Here is a 16744-nt window from a genome sequence, read left to right as displayed (position 1 = left end):
CAGCCTCTCTAACACTGTCCCTGTATCAGCAGCAGCAGCTCCTCCCCCTACACTGACTATTGTGGAATGAAAATGGCTGACTGGGATTGAGCCTTTTATGGGGGTGGAGTGGCCTGGGTGCTGATCATGTCTGATTGGCCATCCTCCTCACCTGACTTCAAAGGAGCCCCATGTGTAAGACCTATGGAAACTGCCATATTTATTTATTTTTAATCAACACCAGTTGCCTGGCAGTCCAACTGGTCTTTCTGGTCAGCAGTGTCTGAATCAGTGGGAGACATGGCAGCACTTTCATACAAAACAAAACTTATACCTGAATGATTTATCTGCATGGATGTGCAGAGCTCCAATACTGGACTACTGTATATTACACAACTAGCATTCACTACAAGCAAAGGGAGGCGTTAGCTTCAATGATAATATGTGCACAAATCATTACCTAATAGACTTCCCCACGGCGGTGACATACCCCCTCGGAGAAGACCTAACACTAATCTAAGGATAAAAAGATAATATTCCTTGTGCTGCTTATCATAAATGGTATACACATTTCATAAAAAAAAGAGAGAAAATGACAGCGCTCAAAGGTGCACCTGAAATGCAAGCCAACAGAGGCAATGCAGAGCCTACTAGCAGAACTAGCATTCACTAAAGGCAAAGGAGGGGGGGGGGGGGTGATAAGCAGCACAAGAAATATTTTGTTTTTATCCTTAGATTAGTGTTAGGTCTTCCCCGAGGGGGTACGTCACCGCCATGGGGAAGTCTATGAGGTAATGATTTGTGCACATATTATCACTGAAGCGAACACCCCCTTTGCCTATAGTGAATGCTAGTTGTGTAATATACAGTAGTCCAGTATTGGAGCTCATCCATGCAGATAAATCATTCAGATGTAAGTTTTGTTTTGTTTGAAAGCGCTGCCATGTCTCCCACTTTGCAAATTGAACGTAAGTATACTAGTGGTTAGCTGCATTCACTGCTTCACATTCACTTTCAAAAAATTTAGATAAGAATTGGCACATAAATTGCATCTGTTTTGCATTCAGGGCATGTATTTAGTTCCAGAGGGGCTCTGCAGTGCCTCTGGTGGCTTACAATTCAGGTGCAGCCTTTGAGCGCTGTCATTTGTCTGTCAGTGTCTGAATCACACAACTGAAAAAAGCATGCAGCTAATCTTGTCAGATTTATCATAGACATCTGATCTGCATGCTTGTCCAGGGTCTATGGCTTAAAGTATTAGAGTCAAAGGATTAGCAGGACAGCCAGGCAATCTGCATTATTTAAAAGGAAATAAGTAGACAAAAACAGACAATATTTAGGGGTGACAAACAGCAATAAAACAATACAGGAATACATGCAAACCAGATTGCGCAGCACAGTAGGAGTACAAGGTAATGCTTAGTCAGTCACTGGATGGAAGCATGGAGATTAGGCAAGTCGAGTTCACTCAGATCCATAGGATGTGTATACAGTCAGTAATGGAGGTGCGTGAACAGGTAGGAGACATAAAGAGGAGGACCCTGCCCGAAGGCTTACAATCTAGAGGGAGAGGTGGGGACATGAAAGGTAGGGGACCAAAGTTCAGCTGTGGGTTTAGAGCACTAGCGAGGGGGGGGGGGGGGGGGGTAGGCCAGAGTAAAAAGGTGCATTTTGAGGGCCTTCTTGAAGATGTTGAAGGAGGGGGAAACTGTAATGGGGGAGGTAGCGAGATCCATAGTGTTGGAGCAGCTCTTGAGAAGTCCTGAAGGCATGCACGGGCCTGGGTGATGTGGGGGGCAGTCAAGTGAAGTTCATTGGCGGAGCGGAGAGAGCGGCTAGGTGTGTACCTCTGGGTAAGACTGGAAATGTAGGTTAGCCAGGTTTTGTGGACAGATTTGTAGGTCAGACACAGAATGTTAACTACCTTAAGACCGCTCCACGCCCATGGCCATGGCCGCACAGGCAGCCCCAGGACAGCCTAACGCCGATTGTTGTCAAGTTCTGGGGCTGCAGTTTGCAGGAGATCGCGCGCAGGATGCACGCGCATCTCCTGCTTTGGGGGCAGAGCTCCGCCCCGCCTACAGTTTCCAAGCAGCGATCGCCACTCGGGCGATCACGCCATCTATATACATGTACAGCGCTGAGATCGGCAGCAGCGCTGTACTGGGGACAGTCGTGTGACACAGCTGTCCCCTTCATAGGCTGGGCAGTGATCGTCTGTCATAGGCTGAAGCCTATGACAGCTGATCACCCTGATTGGCTGGCGGGGGGAGGCAGGGAGGGAGCAGGGAATTCAAAATTTAAAAAAAAGCCAGTTTTATAAAATAAATAAATAAATAAATAAAATAAATATTTTCTGTATATAAAAAATAAAATAAACAACTGTGGAGCGATCAGACCCCACCAGCAGAGAGCTCTGTTGGTGGGGGGGAATCACTCGTGTGCTGTGTTGCGTGGCCCTGCAGCATGGCCTTAAAGCTGCAGTGGACAATTAATTAAAAAAATAGCCTGGTCTTCAGGGGGGGTTAGCACTGTGGTCCCGAAATGGTTAAATCTGAATGTGTACTGGATAGGAAGCCAGTTGAGGGATTCAACAAGGGAGCCGCTGTGGTGGAGTGATGGGAGGAGTGAATAATTCTGGCTTCTGCATTCATGACTGACTGCAGGGGGGCAATTTCAGGTCATAGGGAGACCAGACAGAAGGGTGTTGCAGTAATCAAGGTGTAAAATGATGAGGGCATGGAGGAGGAGTTTGGTGGTGACAGAGGTCAGGAAAGGGTGGATATTGCAGATGTGACAGAGGTGGAAGTTGCAGGACTTTCTGAGGTTAGTTTTTTTGTTATTCATTTTTATTGTTATAACTATATGTAATACGTCTGTAGATGAGGCTGTTGTGTAACAACAGAAAATGATAACAGCAATCATAGTTCTACAGTAATTATAATAATAATAGATTGCTGAGTGCAGGAGATTCTACAAACAGAGGCTGCAGTTAGTCTATTCTCCACTAGATGGTGATATCACACATAGGAAGTGATGTCACAGGAAAGAAGTGATGTACCGCAGCAGGAAGAAAAGTTGCAGGAAGTGGGGGGAGCACCTTGTTGGAAGAGGTAATTGTTGTTATATATTGGGCAGAACAGAGGTCGGGGTGGACATACTTGTTCTATATTGGGCAGAGCAGAGGTCGGGGTGGTCATACTTGTTATATATTGGGCAGAGCAGAGGTCGGGGTGGACATACTTGTTATATATTGGGCAGAGCAGAGGTCTGGTGGACATACTTGTTATATATTGAGCAGAGCAGAGGTCGGGGTGGACATACTTGCATAGCTCCCAACTGTCCCTTTTTCGGAGGGACAGTCCCTTTTTGGGAGCCCTGTCCCTCTGTCACCCTCATTTGTCCCTCTTTCAGGACTTTGTCCCTCTTTCTATGTAAATATATATATTTCTATACTAAAAACGTGTTTGATTGACTAAACTTTATTCCCAACCTTTAAATTGATATATTACTAATTTTAAAATGTTACTATGAAGGAAAATGAACCAGGATACAAAAGGACCAGTGTGGTTTGAATTATAAAACAACATAGGTTTCTTATGAAATCTTTATGGTATGCGTGACTAGAGGCGTGGTGAGGGCGTGGCCAGGGGTGTAGCAGGGGCATGGCTTAAGTGTCCCTTTTTCTCATCTCAAAAAGTTGGGAGGTATGTACTTGTTATATATTGGGCAGAGCAGAGGTCGGGTGGACATCAGGGGTGCAGCAATAGCCATAGCAGCTGCTATGGGGCCCTGGAGGATAGGGGGCCCAGTTAGTACTTAATGTATTCTACAGTGACCAGATTTTTGTAGGCTCAACCTGGGACGGGGGGAATGGGGGGGGGGGGGGGGGCTTCCGCGCGCCGCATTGAATAATAAGTGTCTGCAGCGCGCGTGAAAAATGGGCGTGGCCATGACATTCTATGGGCGGAGCTAACGTAATGATGCAACAGCGAGGCATAAGAAAGCAGTGTTTACGCCGTGATGTGGTCAAACGTGGATTCACATCATGGGTGTGCAGAAACTGTGTGATGCTATTTAAATAGTATACTGTAACCCCAAAGCAGCAAGCATAGCCAACTATGACCATTAAATAATAAATGCAGCAACAGTTACCCCAGACACCACAAAATAAACGCAATGGGCAACGTCAGCACAAAATAAACGCATTGCGGGCAACATTTCAGCACAAAATAAACGCATTGCGGGCAACATTTCAGCACAAAATAAACGCATTGCGGGCAACATGTCAGCATAAAATAAACGCAATGGGGGCAAACATGTCAGCATAAAATAAACGCAATGGGGGCAAACATGTCAGCACAAAATAAACGCAATGGGGGCAAACATGTCAGCACAAAATAAACGCAATGGGGGCAACATTTCAGCACAAAATAAACGCACTGCGGGCAAACATGTCAGCACAAAATAAACGCACTGCGGGCAAACATGTCAGTACAAAATAAACGCACTGCGGGCAAACATGTCAGTACAAGATAAACTCACTGCGGGCAAACATGTCAGTACAAGATAAACGCACTGCAGGCAAACATGTCAGTACAAGATAAACGCACTGCGGGCAAACATGTCAGTACAAGATAAACGCACTGCGGGCAAACATGTCAGTACAAAATGAACACAATTTGGGCAAACATGTCAGTACAAAATAAACGCACTGCGAGCAAACATGTCAGTACAAAATAAACGCACTGCGAGCAAACATGTCAGTACAAAATAAACGCACTGCGGGCAAACATGTCAGTACAAAATAAACGCAATGCGGGCAAACATGTCAGTACAAGATAAACGCACTGCGGGCAAACATGTCAGTACAAGATAAACGCACTGCGGGCAAACATGTCAGTACAAAATGAACACAATTTGGGCAAACATGTCAGTACAAAATGAACACAATTTGGGCAAACATGTCAGTACAAAATGTACACAATGTGAGCAAACACTTCACCTGCAAGAAAAAGCATTTACTCACCTGGCAGAAGACGTCCCCTCACGCAGCCGGCCTCTGGTGTGTGCAGCTCCCCCTGGCCTGTACGATCTTCAATCTCCCGCTCAGCCTCTCACAGGCAGAGCAGAGCTACGGCAAGATGGCGTCCGGAGGCGGAGCCCTGTACTGGAGACACAAATAGTCTCCAGTACAGGGCTCCGCCTCCGGACGCCATCTTCCCGTAGCCCTGCTGTGCCTGTGCCTGCCGGAGGAATATGCAGGCTGCTGGAGCGGGGCTGCAGGGAATGAACTAGCGCAGCGTCTATGAGACGCTGCGGCTAGTTCATTGTACGGTGGCCAGAGTCCCGAGGCCAGGACGTCCCGCTGCTAAAAGCGGGACGTTTCCCGGGACCTCATGCAGCCTGGGACAGCGCCCCCCGAAGGCGGGACGCGTCCCGGGTAAAGCGGGACATATGGTCACCGTATGTATTCACCATTAACTTTCTTGTGTTCCTCCACCCTCTGACTTTGTCTCAGTGCCCATGAACTTTGTGCAGTGTTAATTGCATGAGAATGTAAATTGTCCAATTAACTCATATCCATAGGGTAGGGGCAGGTGGCATTGATTAAGAGTGCCTACAGCTAAGGGCCTCATAAAAGTTTTGCTATAGAGCCCCATGATCTCTGTCCCCCAACCCAGTAATGCCATTTGTTTACCATTATAGCCCTGTCCTTCCTGTGTCCCCCAGCATTGCCATTATCCTCCAGTATGTAATGTCTCCCACCCCAGTTATGCCATTTCTTTCCCAGTATAGCCATGTCCCCCTGTGTCGCCCAGCATTGCCATTATCCTCCAATATGTAATGTCCCCCACCCCAGTTATGCCATTTCTTTCCCAGTATTGCCATGCCCCCCTCCCATGTGTTCCCCAGCATTGCCATTATCATCCAGTATGTAATGACCCCCACCCTCTGTGTCCCTCAGCATTGCAAATATCCTCCAGTATGTAAAGTAATTTTGTCTGAGGGACACAACAAGCAGAAGATTCTGGAAGTCATCGGGAAGGTGATAGAGCCTCTGACAGGAGAGGTGCTGGGAATTATGGAAATTATCCAGTAACAAGAAGGGGTGTGTCTGGGAGGTGACTGTATCATTGTTCTCGTGTTGGGTTCCTATAGGGTGTCAGAATGTCCCCGTCTATTTCTCCATGCAGGAGTGGCAGTATAGAGAAGGACACAAGGACCTCTACAAGGACACCATGATGGAGAATCAGCCGCCACTCACATCACCAGGTAAGAGGAGGCTTTCATTTCTTACAAAAAGAGAGAGCAGTATGGAGGGTCCTTCTAGCTCCCCCCATAATCTGCTAAACACATAGAGACAATGCATTCAGTTAGCGTGTATGCTTTCTACAGATATGTCCAGTAACAGAAACCCACCAGAGAGATGTACAGGTCCTCTTTATTCCCAGGAATGTCCACCTAGATCCCCCATCATCTGATAAACACATAGAGACAATGCATTCAGTTAAGGTAGTCATACACTGGTCGATTTGCCATCAGATTCGACCAACAGATAGATCCTTCTCTGATCGAATCTGATCAGAGAGGGATCGTATGGCTACCTTTACTGCAAACAGATTGTGAACCGATTTCAGCTTGAAACCGTTCACAATCTGTGGTGGTGGTGCTGCTGTCGCCGCTCCCCCCGCCCGCATACATTACCTGCTCCGCCGGCGCGACTCCAGTCCCCAGGTCTCCGCTGTCTTCTCCGCTCTGGTCTCCAGGTCCGGCATGCTACTGTTTAAACTTCCTGTCGGGCAGGAGGAACTGAAGCGTGCCGGAGACCAGCGCGGACACGGAGCAGCGGTGACCGGGGGTAGTCGCGCCGGCGGAGCAGGTAATGTATTGCCGCTCTATTGCGTCGGTCGTCGGGCACTCGAACGCCGCTAGCGACGCGCTCCCTACCCGCGGGCGATCGACGGTAATTTTCCGCACGGAGCGATCAACGGGATCGGACGAAATGGATCGAAATTCGGCGTGTAGCGCGAACGATTGGCAGCTGATTCGATCCCAGTGATCGAATCTGCTGTCAAAACGGCCGCAAATCGCGCCAGTGTATGGCCAGCTTAAGTGTGCATGCTTTCTACAGATGTATCCAGTAACAGATACCCACCAGAGAGATGTACAGGTTCTCTTTATTCCCAGAAATGTCCACCTAGATCCCCCATCATCTGATACACTCATAGAGACAATGTATTCAGTCATTGTGTCTGTTTCCTGCAGATGTATCCAGTAACAGAAACCCACCAGAGAGATGTGCAGGTCCTCTTTATTGTGAAGATTGTCCACATGAAGACCGCACCATCCCCCACCATTATCAGGTAGATGGGCCTAAAAGTCCCCAGAGACCACAAGCTGTGTGACATTGTTCATTTCTGCATATGCTGTTATCTGTGTTCACCATTTAAATTATCTCTCATTTCTTCTACTCAGGGCGGAAATCTGATATGTGTAAATGCTGGGGTTACAGAGGAAGAGGAGGAGACGCATGTGAGGAGTGATCAGCAGTCTGTGGAGAAGGGTGACATGATGAGGATATGTAAAGAGGAAGAAGAGACATATGTGAGGAGTGATCAGCAGTCTATGGAGGAGGGTGACATGATGAGGACAATTAAAGAGGAAGAAGAAGAGACGTATATGAGGAGTGATCAGCAGTCTGTGGAGGAGGGTGACATGATGAGGACAATTAAAGAGGAAGAAGAAGAGACGTATGTGAGGAGTGATCAGCAGTCTGTGGAGGAGGGTGACATGATGAGGATATGTAAAGAGGAAGAAGAAGAGACATATGTGAGGAGTGATCAGCAGTCTATGGAGGAGGGTGACTTGATGAGGACAATTAAAGAGGAAGAAGAAGAGACGTATGTGAGGAGTGATCAGCAGTCTGTGGAGGAGGGTGACATGATGAGGATATGTAAAGAGGAAGAAGAAGAGACGTATGTGAGGAGTGATCAACAGTCTGTGGAGGAGGGTGACATGATAAGGACAATGAAAGAGGAGGAAGAAGAGACGTATGTGAGGAGTGATCAGTCTGCAAAGGATGGTGACATGATGAGGACAATTAAAAAGGAGGAAGAGACGTACGTGAGGAGTGATCAGAAGTCTGTAGAGGAGGGTGACATGATGAGGAAAATTAAAGAGGAAGAAAAAGAGATGTATGTGAGGAGAGATCAGCAGTCTATGGAGGAGGGTGACATGATGAGGTCAATTAAGGAAGAAGAGACGTATGTGAGGAGTGATCAGCAGTCTGCGGAGGTTGGAGATGTGATGGGGACAATTAAAGTGGAGAACACTCTTGCAGAGGGCAGTGCAGGTGAGTCAATGCTGTTTTTAGGCACAGACATTCCAGGCTTGCACCTGGAGCGCCACCAAGTTCCACTCTTTGCCCTTTCATGCTCCTGTAATGTGGAGCCTTTAAGCTATTGGAGCTCTGGGGAGTCACTTGTTGGCTGTTTACTCCTCCCCCCCCCCACATGATTGGTTTAGTTGGCCAGCTATTTAGAGGGAAAGTTATGATTATTCTGCAGTTAAAAGAGGCCCCGCCCCTTACATATGTAGTCAGTGTAGAGCGGTCTCATGGGCTGTGAGTGAAACAATGGAGGGAGGAATGTGCCCCCTGCAGGCAGCTTTCAGCCTGACTCCCAGAGAGGATGAGGATGTTCTGCCAATCATTCCACCCACTACCACCAGGGAAATGTAAACTTTAAAAATATAAACTCTCACTACTCACTGTCACCAGCCAGCATCATCCACCATCTGCTGCTAAACCCACCACCTGTCACTGCCCATCAGCCAGTGCAGACCGCCCAACTTTTGCAGCCAGCAAAGGGACACAAAAACCTACCACCTGATGTATGCTGGAGCCGATCGGCTTCTATATAGGAATTAGTCATTGTAGACGATCAGCTACAAGTGTCAGTCATTTGGGTCCCGGGTTATGAGGTGAGGTTTTGGTATTTAGAGGGTGGATAAGGGCATTGGGTGGGAGAGTTTCAGTTTAGGTACATGTAGGGCAAGGGAGGCTAGGCATTAGGGCACACAGGATTAGCAAAGGGAGGAATGAAGGGGGCACACAGGAGGTGCAGAGGAAGGAATGAAGGGGGCACACGGGAGGTGTGGAGGAAGAAATGAACGGGGCACACGGGAGGTGCAGAGGAAGAAATGAAGGGGGCACACAGGACATGAAGACTAGAGGATGCACTGTAGGGGGCACACATGAGCTGTGATGGAACAAAATGAAGGGGGCACACAGGAGTTCAAGAGGAAGAAATGAAGGGGGCACACAGGAGGTGCAGAGGAAGAAATGAAGGGGGCACACAGGAGGTGCAGAGGAAGAAATGAAGGGGGCACACAGGAGGTGCAGAGGAAGAAATGAAGGGGGCACACAGGAGGTGCGGAGGAAGATGTAAAGGGGGCACACAGGAGGTGCCGGGGAAGAAATTACGGGGGCACACAGAAGGTGCAGAGAAATAAATGAAGGGGGCACAGAAGAGGTGCGGAGGAAGAAATGAAGAGGGTGCACAGGAGGTGCAGAAGAAGAAATGAAGGGGGCACACAGGAGGTGCAGAGGAAGAAATGAAGGGGGCACACAGGAGGTGCAGAGGAAGAAATGAAGGGGGCACATAGGAAGTGTAGAGGAAAAATGAAGGGGGCACACAGGAGGTGCAGAAGAAGAAATGAAGGGGGCACACAGGAGGTGCCGGGGAAGAAATTACGGGGGCACACAGGAGGTGCAGAGAAAGAAATGAAGGGGGCACACAGGAGGTACAGGGGTAGAAATGAAGGGGGCACACATGAGTTGCGGAGGAAGAAATGAAGAAGGCACACAGGAGGTGCAGAAGAAGAAATTAAGGGGGCTCACAGGACATGAGGAGGATGCACTGTAGGGGCACACATGAGCTGTGATGGAACAAATGAAGGGGGCACACAGGAGTTCAAGAGGAAGAAATTAAGGGGGCACACAGGAGATGCAGAGGAAGTAATGAAGGGGGAACAGAGGAGGTGCGATGGAAGAAATTAAGGGGGTGCACAGGTGTAGAGGAAGAAATTACAGGGGCACACAGGAGGTGCAGAGGAAGGAATGAAGGGGGCACACAGGAGGTGCAGAGGAAGAAATTAATGGGGCACACAGTAGGAGCAGAGGAAGACATGAAGGGGGCACACAGGAGGTGCAGAGGAAGACATGAAGGGGGCACACAGGAGGTGCAGAGGAAGAAATGAAGGGGGCACACAGGAGGTGCAGAAAAAGAAATGATGGGGGCACACAGGAGGTGCAGAGGAAGACATAAAGGGGGCACACAGTAGGTGCAGAGGAAGACATGAAGGGGGCACACAGGAGGTGCGGAGGAAGACATGAAGGGGGCACACAGGAGGTGCGGAGGAAGACATGAAGGGGGCACAGAGGAGGTGCGGAGGAAGACATGAAGGGGGCACACAGGAGGTGCAGAAAAAGAAATGATGGGGGCACACCGGAGGTGCAGAGGAAGAAATGAATTGGACACACAGGAGGTGCAGAGGAAGAAATGAAGGGGACACACAGAAGGTGCAGAGAAAGACATGAAGGGGGCACACAGGAGGGACAGAGGAAGAAATTAAGGGGGCACACAAGAGGTAGAGAGGAAGACATGAAGGGGGCACACAGGAGGTGCAGAGGAAGACATGAAGGGGCACACAGGGAGGTGTGGAGGAAGAAATGAAGGGGGCACACAGGAGGTACAAAGGAAGAAATAAAGGGGCACACAGGAGGTGCAGAGGAAGAAATGAAGGGACACACAGGAGGTGCAGAGGAAGAAATAAAGGGGCACACAGGAGGTGCAGAGGAAAAAATAAAGGGGCACACAGGAGGTGCGGAGGAAGAAATAAAGGAGGCACACAGGAGGTGCAGAGGAGGCACTGAAGGGGGACACGAGGTGCAGAGGAAGAATTGAAGGGGGCACATTGGAGGTTCGGAGGAAGACAATGTGGCACACAGGATGTGTGGAGGAAAGAAATGAAGGGGGCACACAGGAGGTGCAGAGGAAGGAATGAAGGGGGCACACAGGAGGTGCGGAGGAAGAAATGAAGGGGGCACACAGGAGATGCAGAGGAAGAAATGAAGGAGGCACATTGGAGGTGCGTAGATAGAATTGAAGGGAGCACACAGGAGGTGCAGAGGAAGACATGAAGGGGGCACACAGGAGGTGTGGAGGAAGAAATAAAGGGGGCACACAGGAGGTACAGAGGAAGAAATTAAGGGGCACACTGGAGGTGCAGAGCAAGAAATTAAGGGGACACACAGGCGGTGCAGAGGAAGAATTGAAGGGGGCACATTGGGGGTTCGGAGGAAGATATGAAGGTGGCACACAGGATGTGTGGAGGAAAGAAATGAAGGGGGCACACAGGAGGTGCAGAGGAAGGAATGAAGGTGGCACACAGGAGGTGCAGAGGAAGAAATGAAGGGGGCACACAGAAGGTACAGAGGAAGAAATGAAGGGGGCACACAAGAGGTACAGAGGAAGAAATTAAGGGGCACACCGGAGGTGCAGAGCAAGAAATTAAGGGGACACACAGGCGGTGCAGAGGAAGAATTGAAGGGGGCACATTGGAGGTTCGGAGGAAGACATGAAGGTGGCACACAGGATGTGTGGAGGAAAGAAATGAAGGGGGCACACAGGAGGTGCAGAGGAAGGAATTAAGGGGGCACACAGAAGGTGCGGAGGAAGAAATGAAGGGGGCACACAGAAGGTACAGAGGGAGAAATGAAGGAGGCACATTGGAGGTGCGTAGATAGAATTGAAGGGAGCACACAGGAGGTGCAGAGGAAGACATGAAGTGGGCACAGGTGCAGAGGAAGAAATGAAGGGGGCACACAGGAGGTGCAGAGGAAGACATGAAGGGGGCACACAGGAGGTGCTGAGGAAGAAATGAAGGGGACACACAGGAGGTACAGAGGAAGGAATGATGGGACACACAGGAGGTACAGAGGAAGGAATGATGGGGCACACAGGAGGTACAGAGGAAGACATGAAGGGGGCACACAGGAGGTGAGGAGGAAGAAATGAAGGGGGCACACAGGAGGTACAGAGGAAGACATGGAGGGGGCACACAGGAGGTACAGAGGAAGGAATGATGGGGCACACAGGAGGTACAGAGGAAGACATGAAGGGGGCACACAGGAGGTGAGGAGGAAGAAATGAAGGGGGCACACAGGAGGTACAGAGGAAGACATGGAGGGGGCACACAGGAGGTGCAGAGGAAGACATAAAGGGGGCACACAGGAGGTGCGGAGGAAGAAATGAAGGGGGCACACAGGAGGTACAGAGGAAGAACTGAAGGGGAACACAGGAGTTGCAGAGCAAGAAATGAAGGGGCACACAGGAGGTGCAGAGGAGGCACTGAAGGGGGCACACAGAAGGTGCAGAGGAAGAAATGAAGGGGGCACACAGGAGGTGCGGAGAAAAGAAATGATGGGGGCACACTGGAGGTGCGGAGGAAAAAATGAAGGGGACACACAGGAGGTGTGGAGGAAGAAATGAAGGAGACACACAGGAGGTGCAGAGGAAGGAATTTAGGGGGCACACAGGAGGTGCAGAGGAAGAATTGAAGGGGGCACATAGGAGTTTCAGAGGAAGACATGAAGATGGCACACAGGAGTTGCGGAGGAAAAAAATGAAGGGGGCACACAGGAGGTGCAGAGAAAAAAAATGAAGGGGGCACACAGGAGGTGCAGAGGAAGGAAAGAAGGGGGCACACAGGAGGTGCAGAGGAAGAAATGAAGGGGGCACACAGGAGGTGCAGAGCAAGAAATGAAGGGGACACACAGGAGGTGCAGAGGAAGAAATGAAGGGGGCACACAGGAGGTGCAGAGCAAGAAATGAAGGGGACACACAGGAGGTGCAGAGGAAGAAATTAAGGAGGCACACAGGAAGTGCAGAGGAAGAAATGAAGGGGCACACAGGAGGTGCAGAAGAAGACATGAAGGGGGCACACAGGAGGTGCAGAGGAAGGAATGAAAGGGGCACACAGAAGGTACAGATGAAGAAATGAAGGGGTCACACAGGAAGTGCAGAGGAAAAAATGAAAGGGCACTCAGGAGGTACAGAGGAAGGAATAAAGTAGGCACACAAGAGGTACAGTGGAAGGATTGAAGGGGGCACACAGGAAGTGCAGAGGAAAAAATGAAGGGGGCACAAAGGAGGTGCAGAGGAACGAATGAAGGGGGCACACTGGAGGTACAGAGGAATAAATGAAGGGGGCACAAGGGGTAGAGAGGAAGGAATTAAGGGGGTACACAGGAGGTGCAATGGAATTAAGGGGGCACACAGGAGGTGCAGATGAACAAATGAAGGGGGCACACAGGAGGTACAGAGGATTGAATGAAGGGGCATACAGGAGGTGCAGTGGAAGAAATGAAGGGGGCACACAGGAGGTGCAGAGGAAGGAATGAAGGGGGCACACAGGAGGTGCAGAGGAAGCAATGAAGGGGTACACAGGAGTTGCAGAGGAAGGAATGAAGAAGGCACACAGGAGGTACAGAGGAAGGAATGAAGGGGGCACACAGGACGTACAGAGGAAGGAATGAAGGGGGCAGACAGGAGGTGCAGAGGAAGGGATGAAGGGGGCACACAGGAGATGCAGAGGAAGGAATGAAGGGGGCACACAGGAGGTGCAGAGGAAGGAATGAAGGGGTACACAGGAGGTGCAGAGGAAGGAATGAAGAAGGCACACAGGAGGTACAGAGGAAGGAATGAAGGGGGCACACAGGACGTACAGAGGAAGGAATGAAGGGGGCAGACAGGAGGTGCAGAGGAAGGAATGAAGGGGGCACACAGGAGGTGCAGAGGAAGAATTGAGTGGGCACACAGGAGGTGCAGATAACTGACTTGTATGCACATGTAATGCAGAGTGTATGCAGCTGGTCACATCTGTCAGGAAATGGATTTCTGAATGCAAAATTTTAAGCTACATAAAATTTGCATGCAAGTTATAGTCATGTGATTCTCCACAGCAATCCCGCACAGCTCTTCTACTTGAAATTGACTTTTTTGTGTTCAATGCAAAAGATACAAAAGTCCCATTATAATGCTGCTCCGGTGGCTGCAGCCTCTGTTTCCAGTCTTCCTGGCTCTTGTTCAGCCACGCAGCACACTGTGATCTGAGGCTGATACTCGGGTGACTCTCTGCACGCTCATACACCCTGGTCATGTGACTGCTGCCCTGTCTTTCTTCTGGACATAGTCATGTGATTAGCTGCCTGTAATGAGCACAACCTTCTGCAGTTCTCTGTCAGGCTGATAACTAGTGATGGGCAGTAACATGCTGATAACTCTGAGATGGTGCAACTTGAATGCTAATGATATGCAAATGTATGCAGCTGCTGCATCTGGCCCATTTCCAAGCTGCATAAACTTTGCATCAACTTGGAATTATCAGCAGCTCCCTGACCCTCCCTAATGATATATGTATTGTATTGTATAGCCTCAGAAGAAGCACTGTCATCAGGCTCCCAGCACCCTCCATTATCCCCCCCCCCCCCACACCGGTACGTGTTTAGTCTCTTCTTATGGACTGTGAAGTGATGATGTAACACACAGCCTACTTGTCTGCACATTGCCAAATAAAGGAAGCTGAACAGCAGTGCCAGCTTAGTGTCGGGCTTCCGAGTAGCTACTCAGATTTTATTTGATAATGAATGCAGGTATAACAGCTGGAGACAGGGGGTTACTTACCCAGAAGCCCTATTCGTATCATTCCCCTCCATACATGACATACTGTAAGTGACGCATCCCACGACACTACCGCACTTCCTGCATACAAGCCGAAAGGAGGACCTGCAGTAGTGAGTCGTGAAGCTGCTCGTAATCCCCTCCCTGGTGCCCGCCACACCCTATTCTTTCATCTCTAATGATAATTGCTCCTCCCCTCAGAATTCTCTAACAGGAAGAGATGTTTCTCTATTTGCAGGGCGGAGTCCCGGCATCAGGAACCTCTCAGAGAATCGTCTCTCTGTATCCACAGACTGTACAACGGATGATGATGTCACTGGACAAGAGTCTCCTGCAGCTATCCTGGTTACCACAAATATTCCTCCAGACTCCCCTCATCTGTCTAACCCTGAGGGGCCACATACCCAGCACAGCTCTCCCCCTGCTGGAGGGTCTTATTCCTGTTCCATGTGTGGGAAATGTTTTGTGTGGAAATCAGAGCTTGTAAGACATGAGAGATCTCACACTGGTGAGAAGCCCTATTCATGTTCTGAGTGTGGGAAATGTTTTGGGTATAAATGTCATCTTGACATGCATGAGAGAACTCACACAGGTGAGAAGCCCTATTCATGTGCTGAGTGTGGGAAATGTTTTGGGCGTAAAATAAGTCTTAAAATACATGAACAAACTCACACTGGGGAGAAGCCTTATTCATGCAATGAGTGTGGGAAATGTTTTAGAGACAAAGGAGGTTTTGCCAGACATGAGAAAACTCACACTGGTGATAATTTATATTCATGTGCTGAGTGTGGGAAAAGTTTTGGGTGGAAATCACTGCTTGTCAGTCATGAGAGAACTCACACTGGTGACAAGTTATATTCATGTGCTGAGTGTGGGAAAAGTTTTGGGTGGAAATCACTGCTCGTCAGTCATGAGAGAACGCATACTGATGAAAAACCCTATTCATGTGCTGAGTGTGGGAAATGTTTTGGGTTTAAAAGAACTCTTGTTAGACATGAGAAATGTCACACTGGTGAGAAACCCTATTCATGTGCTGAGTGTGGGAAATGTTTTGGATTCAAAGCAGACCTTGCCAGGCATGAGAGAACTCACACTGGTGGTAAGCCATATTCATGTGCTGAGTGTGGGAAATGTTTTGGCATTAAAAGAAATCTTGTTAGACATGAGAAATGTCACACTGGTGAGAAGCCCTATTCATGTGCTGAGTGTGGGAAATGTTTTGGATACAAAAGAGACCTTGTCAGATATGAGAGAACACACACGCGTAGTAAGCCATATTCATGTGCTGAGTGTGGGAAATGTTTTGGGCAGAAAAGAAATCTTGTCACACATGAGAGATGTCACACTGGTGAGAAGCCCTATTCATGTGCTGAGTGTGGGAAATGTTTTGGGCATAAACGAAATCTTGTCACACATGAGAGATGTCACACTGGTGAGAAGCCCTATTCATGTGCTGAGTGTGGGAAAAGTTTTGGGCATACAAGCAATCTTGTCACACATGAGAGATGTCACACTGGTGAGAAGCTTTATACATGTGCTGAGTGTGGGAAACGTTTTGGACGTAAAACACATCTTGCCAGACATGAGAAAACTCACACTGATGAGAAGCTGTGTGTGGGAAATATTTTCAGTAGTAAATCAAGCCTTATTATGCATGAAAGATCTCATACTGGTGAGATGCCCTAATCGTGCGGAGTGTAGGAAATATCACAGAAGGACTTGGGTAAGATTTTGTGCTTCTCTGGGGAACAGGTAGTGACATGAATATGTACTCTGTAGAATACTGTGGGATTATTAATAATGTTCAGGAAAGTTGAAGTTAATACTTTGCCTCACAGGCACAGCACAGGTTACTGATGAGAGTGCTGAGAATAGGGAGAGAGGGAGAGGAAGACTGGGGTGGACAGCTGCCATATATGCTGTATAGGTTACTGACCTGTGACGGCACTGCAGAACCCTGCCAATCATCCTGTATAGGATATTCTGCCCACATGCTCCTCCAGCCACCCGGACATAAA

General features: G+C 48.9%; 1 protein-coding gene across 1 annotated transcript; it reads left to right on the top strand.

The window, feature by feature from the left end:
* Positions 1–3048: 3048 nt before the first annotated feature.
* Positions 3049–16412, top strand: LOC137535400 (zinc finger protein 345-like). Its single transcript, XM_068257237.1, has 5 exons — positions 3049–3092; positions 6177–6255; positions 7249–7346; positions 7459–8335; positions 14965–16412. Exons 2-5 carry the CDS (start codon positions 6222–6224, stop codon positions 16410–16412), a joined length of 2457 nt encoding a protein of 818 aa, XP_068113338.1. The 5' UTR covers positions 3049–3092; positions 6177–6221.
* Positions 16413–16744: the final 332 nt, after the last annotated feature.

The sequence above is a fragment of the Hyperolius riggenbachi genome, chromosome 10, assembly GCF_040937935.1.
Source record: "Hyperolius riggenbachi isolate aHypRig1 chromosome 10, aHypRig1.pri, whole genome shotgun sequence".
NCBI classification, from domain to species: domain Eukaryota; kingdom Metazoa; phylum Chordata; class Amphibia; order Anura; family Hyperoliidae; genus Hyperolius; species Hyperolius riggenbachi.
Note: the sequence above shows the minus strand (reverse complement) of the source record. Positions and strands in the feature narration are given on the sequence as shown.

Bases quoted from the DNA above. Each gene is read 5' to 3' on its own strand.
- LOC137535400 (XM_068257237.1), top strand. From the start codon at position 6,222: ATGATGGAGAATCAGCCGCCACTCACATCACCAG. The intron at 6,256-7,248 runs GTAAGAGGAGGC...TGTTTCCTGCAG, and splicing joins GCCGCCACTCACATCACCAG to ATGTATCCAGTAACAGAAAC. The intron at 7,347-7,458 runs GTAGATGGGCCT...TCTTCTACTCAG, and splicing joins CCATCCCCCACCATTATCAG to GGCGGAAATCTGATATGTGT.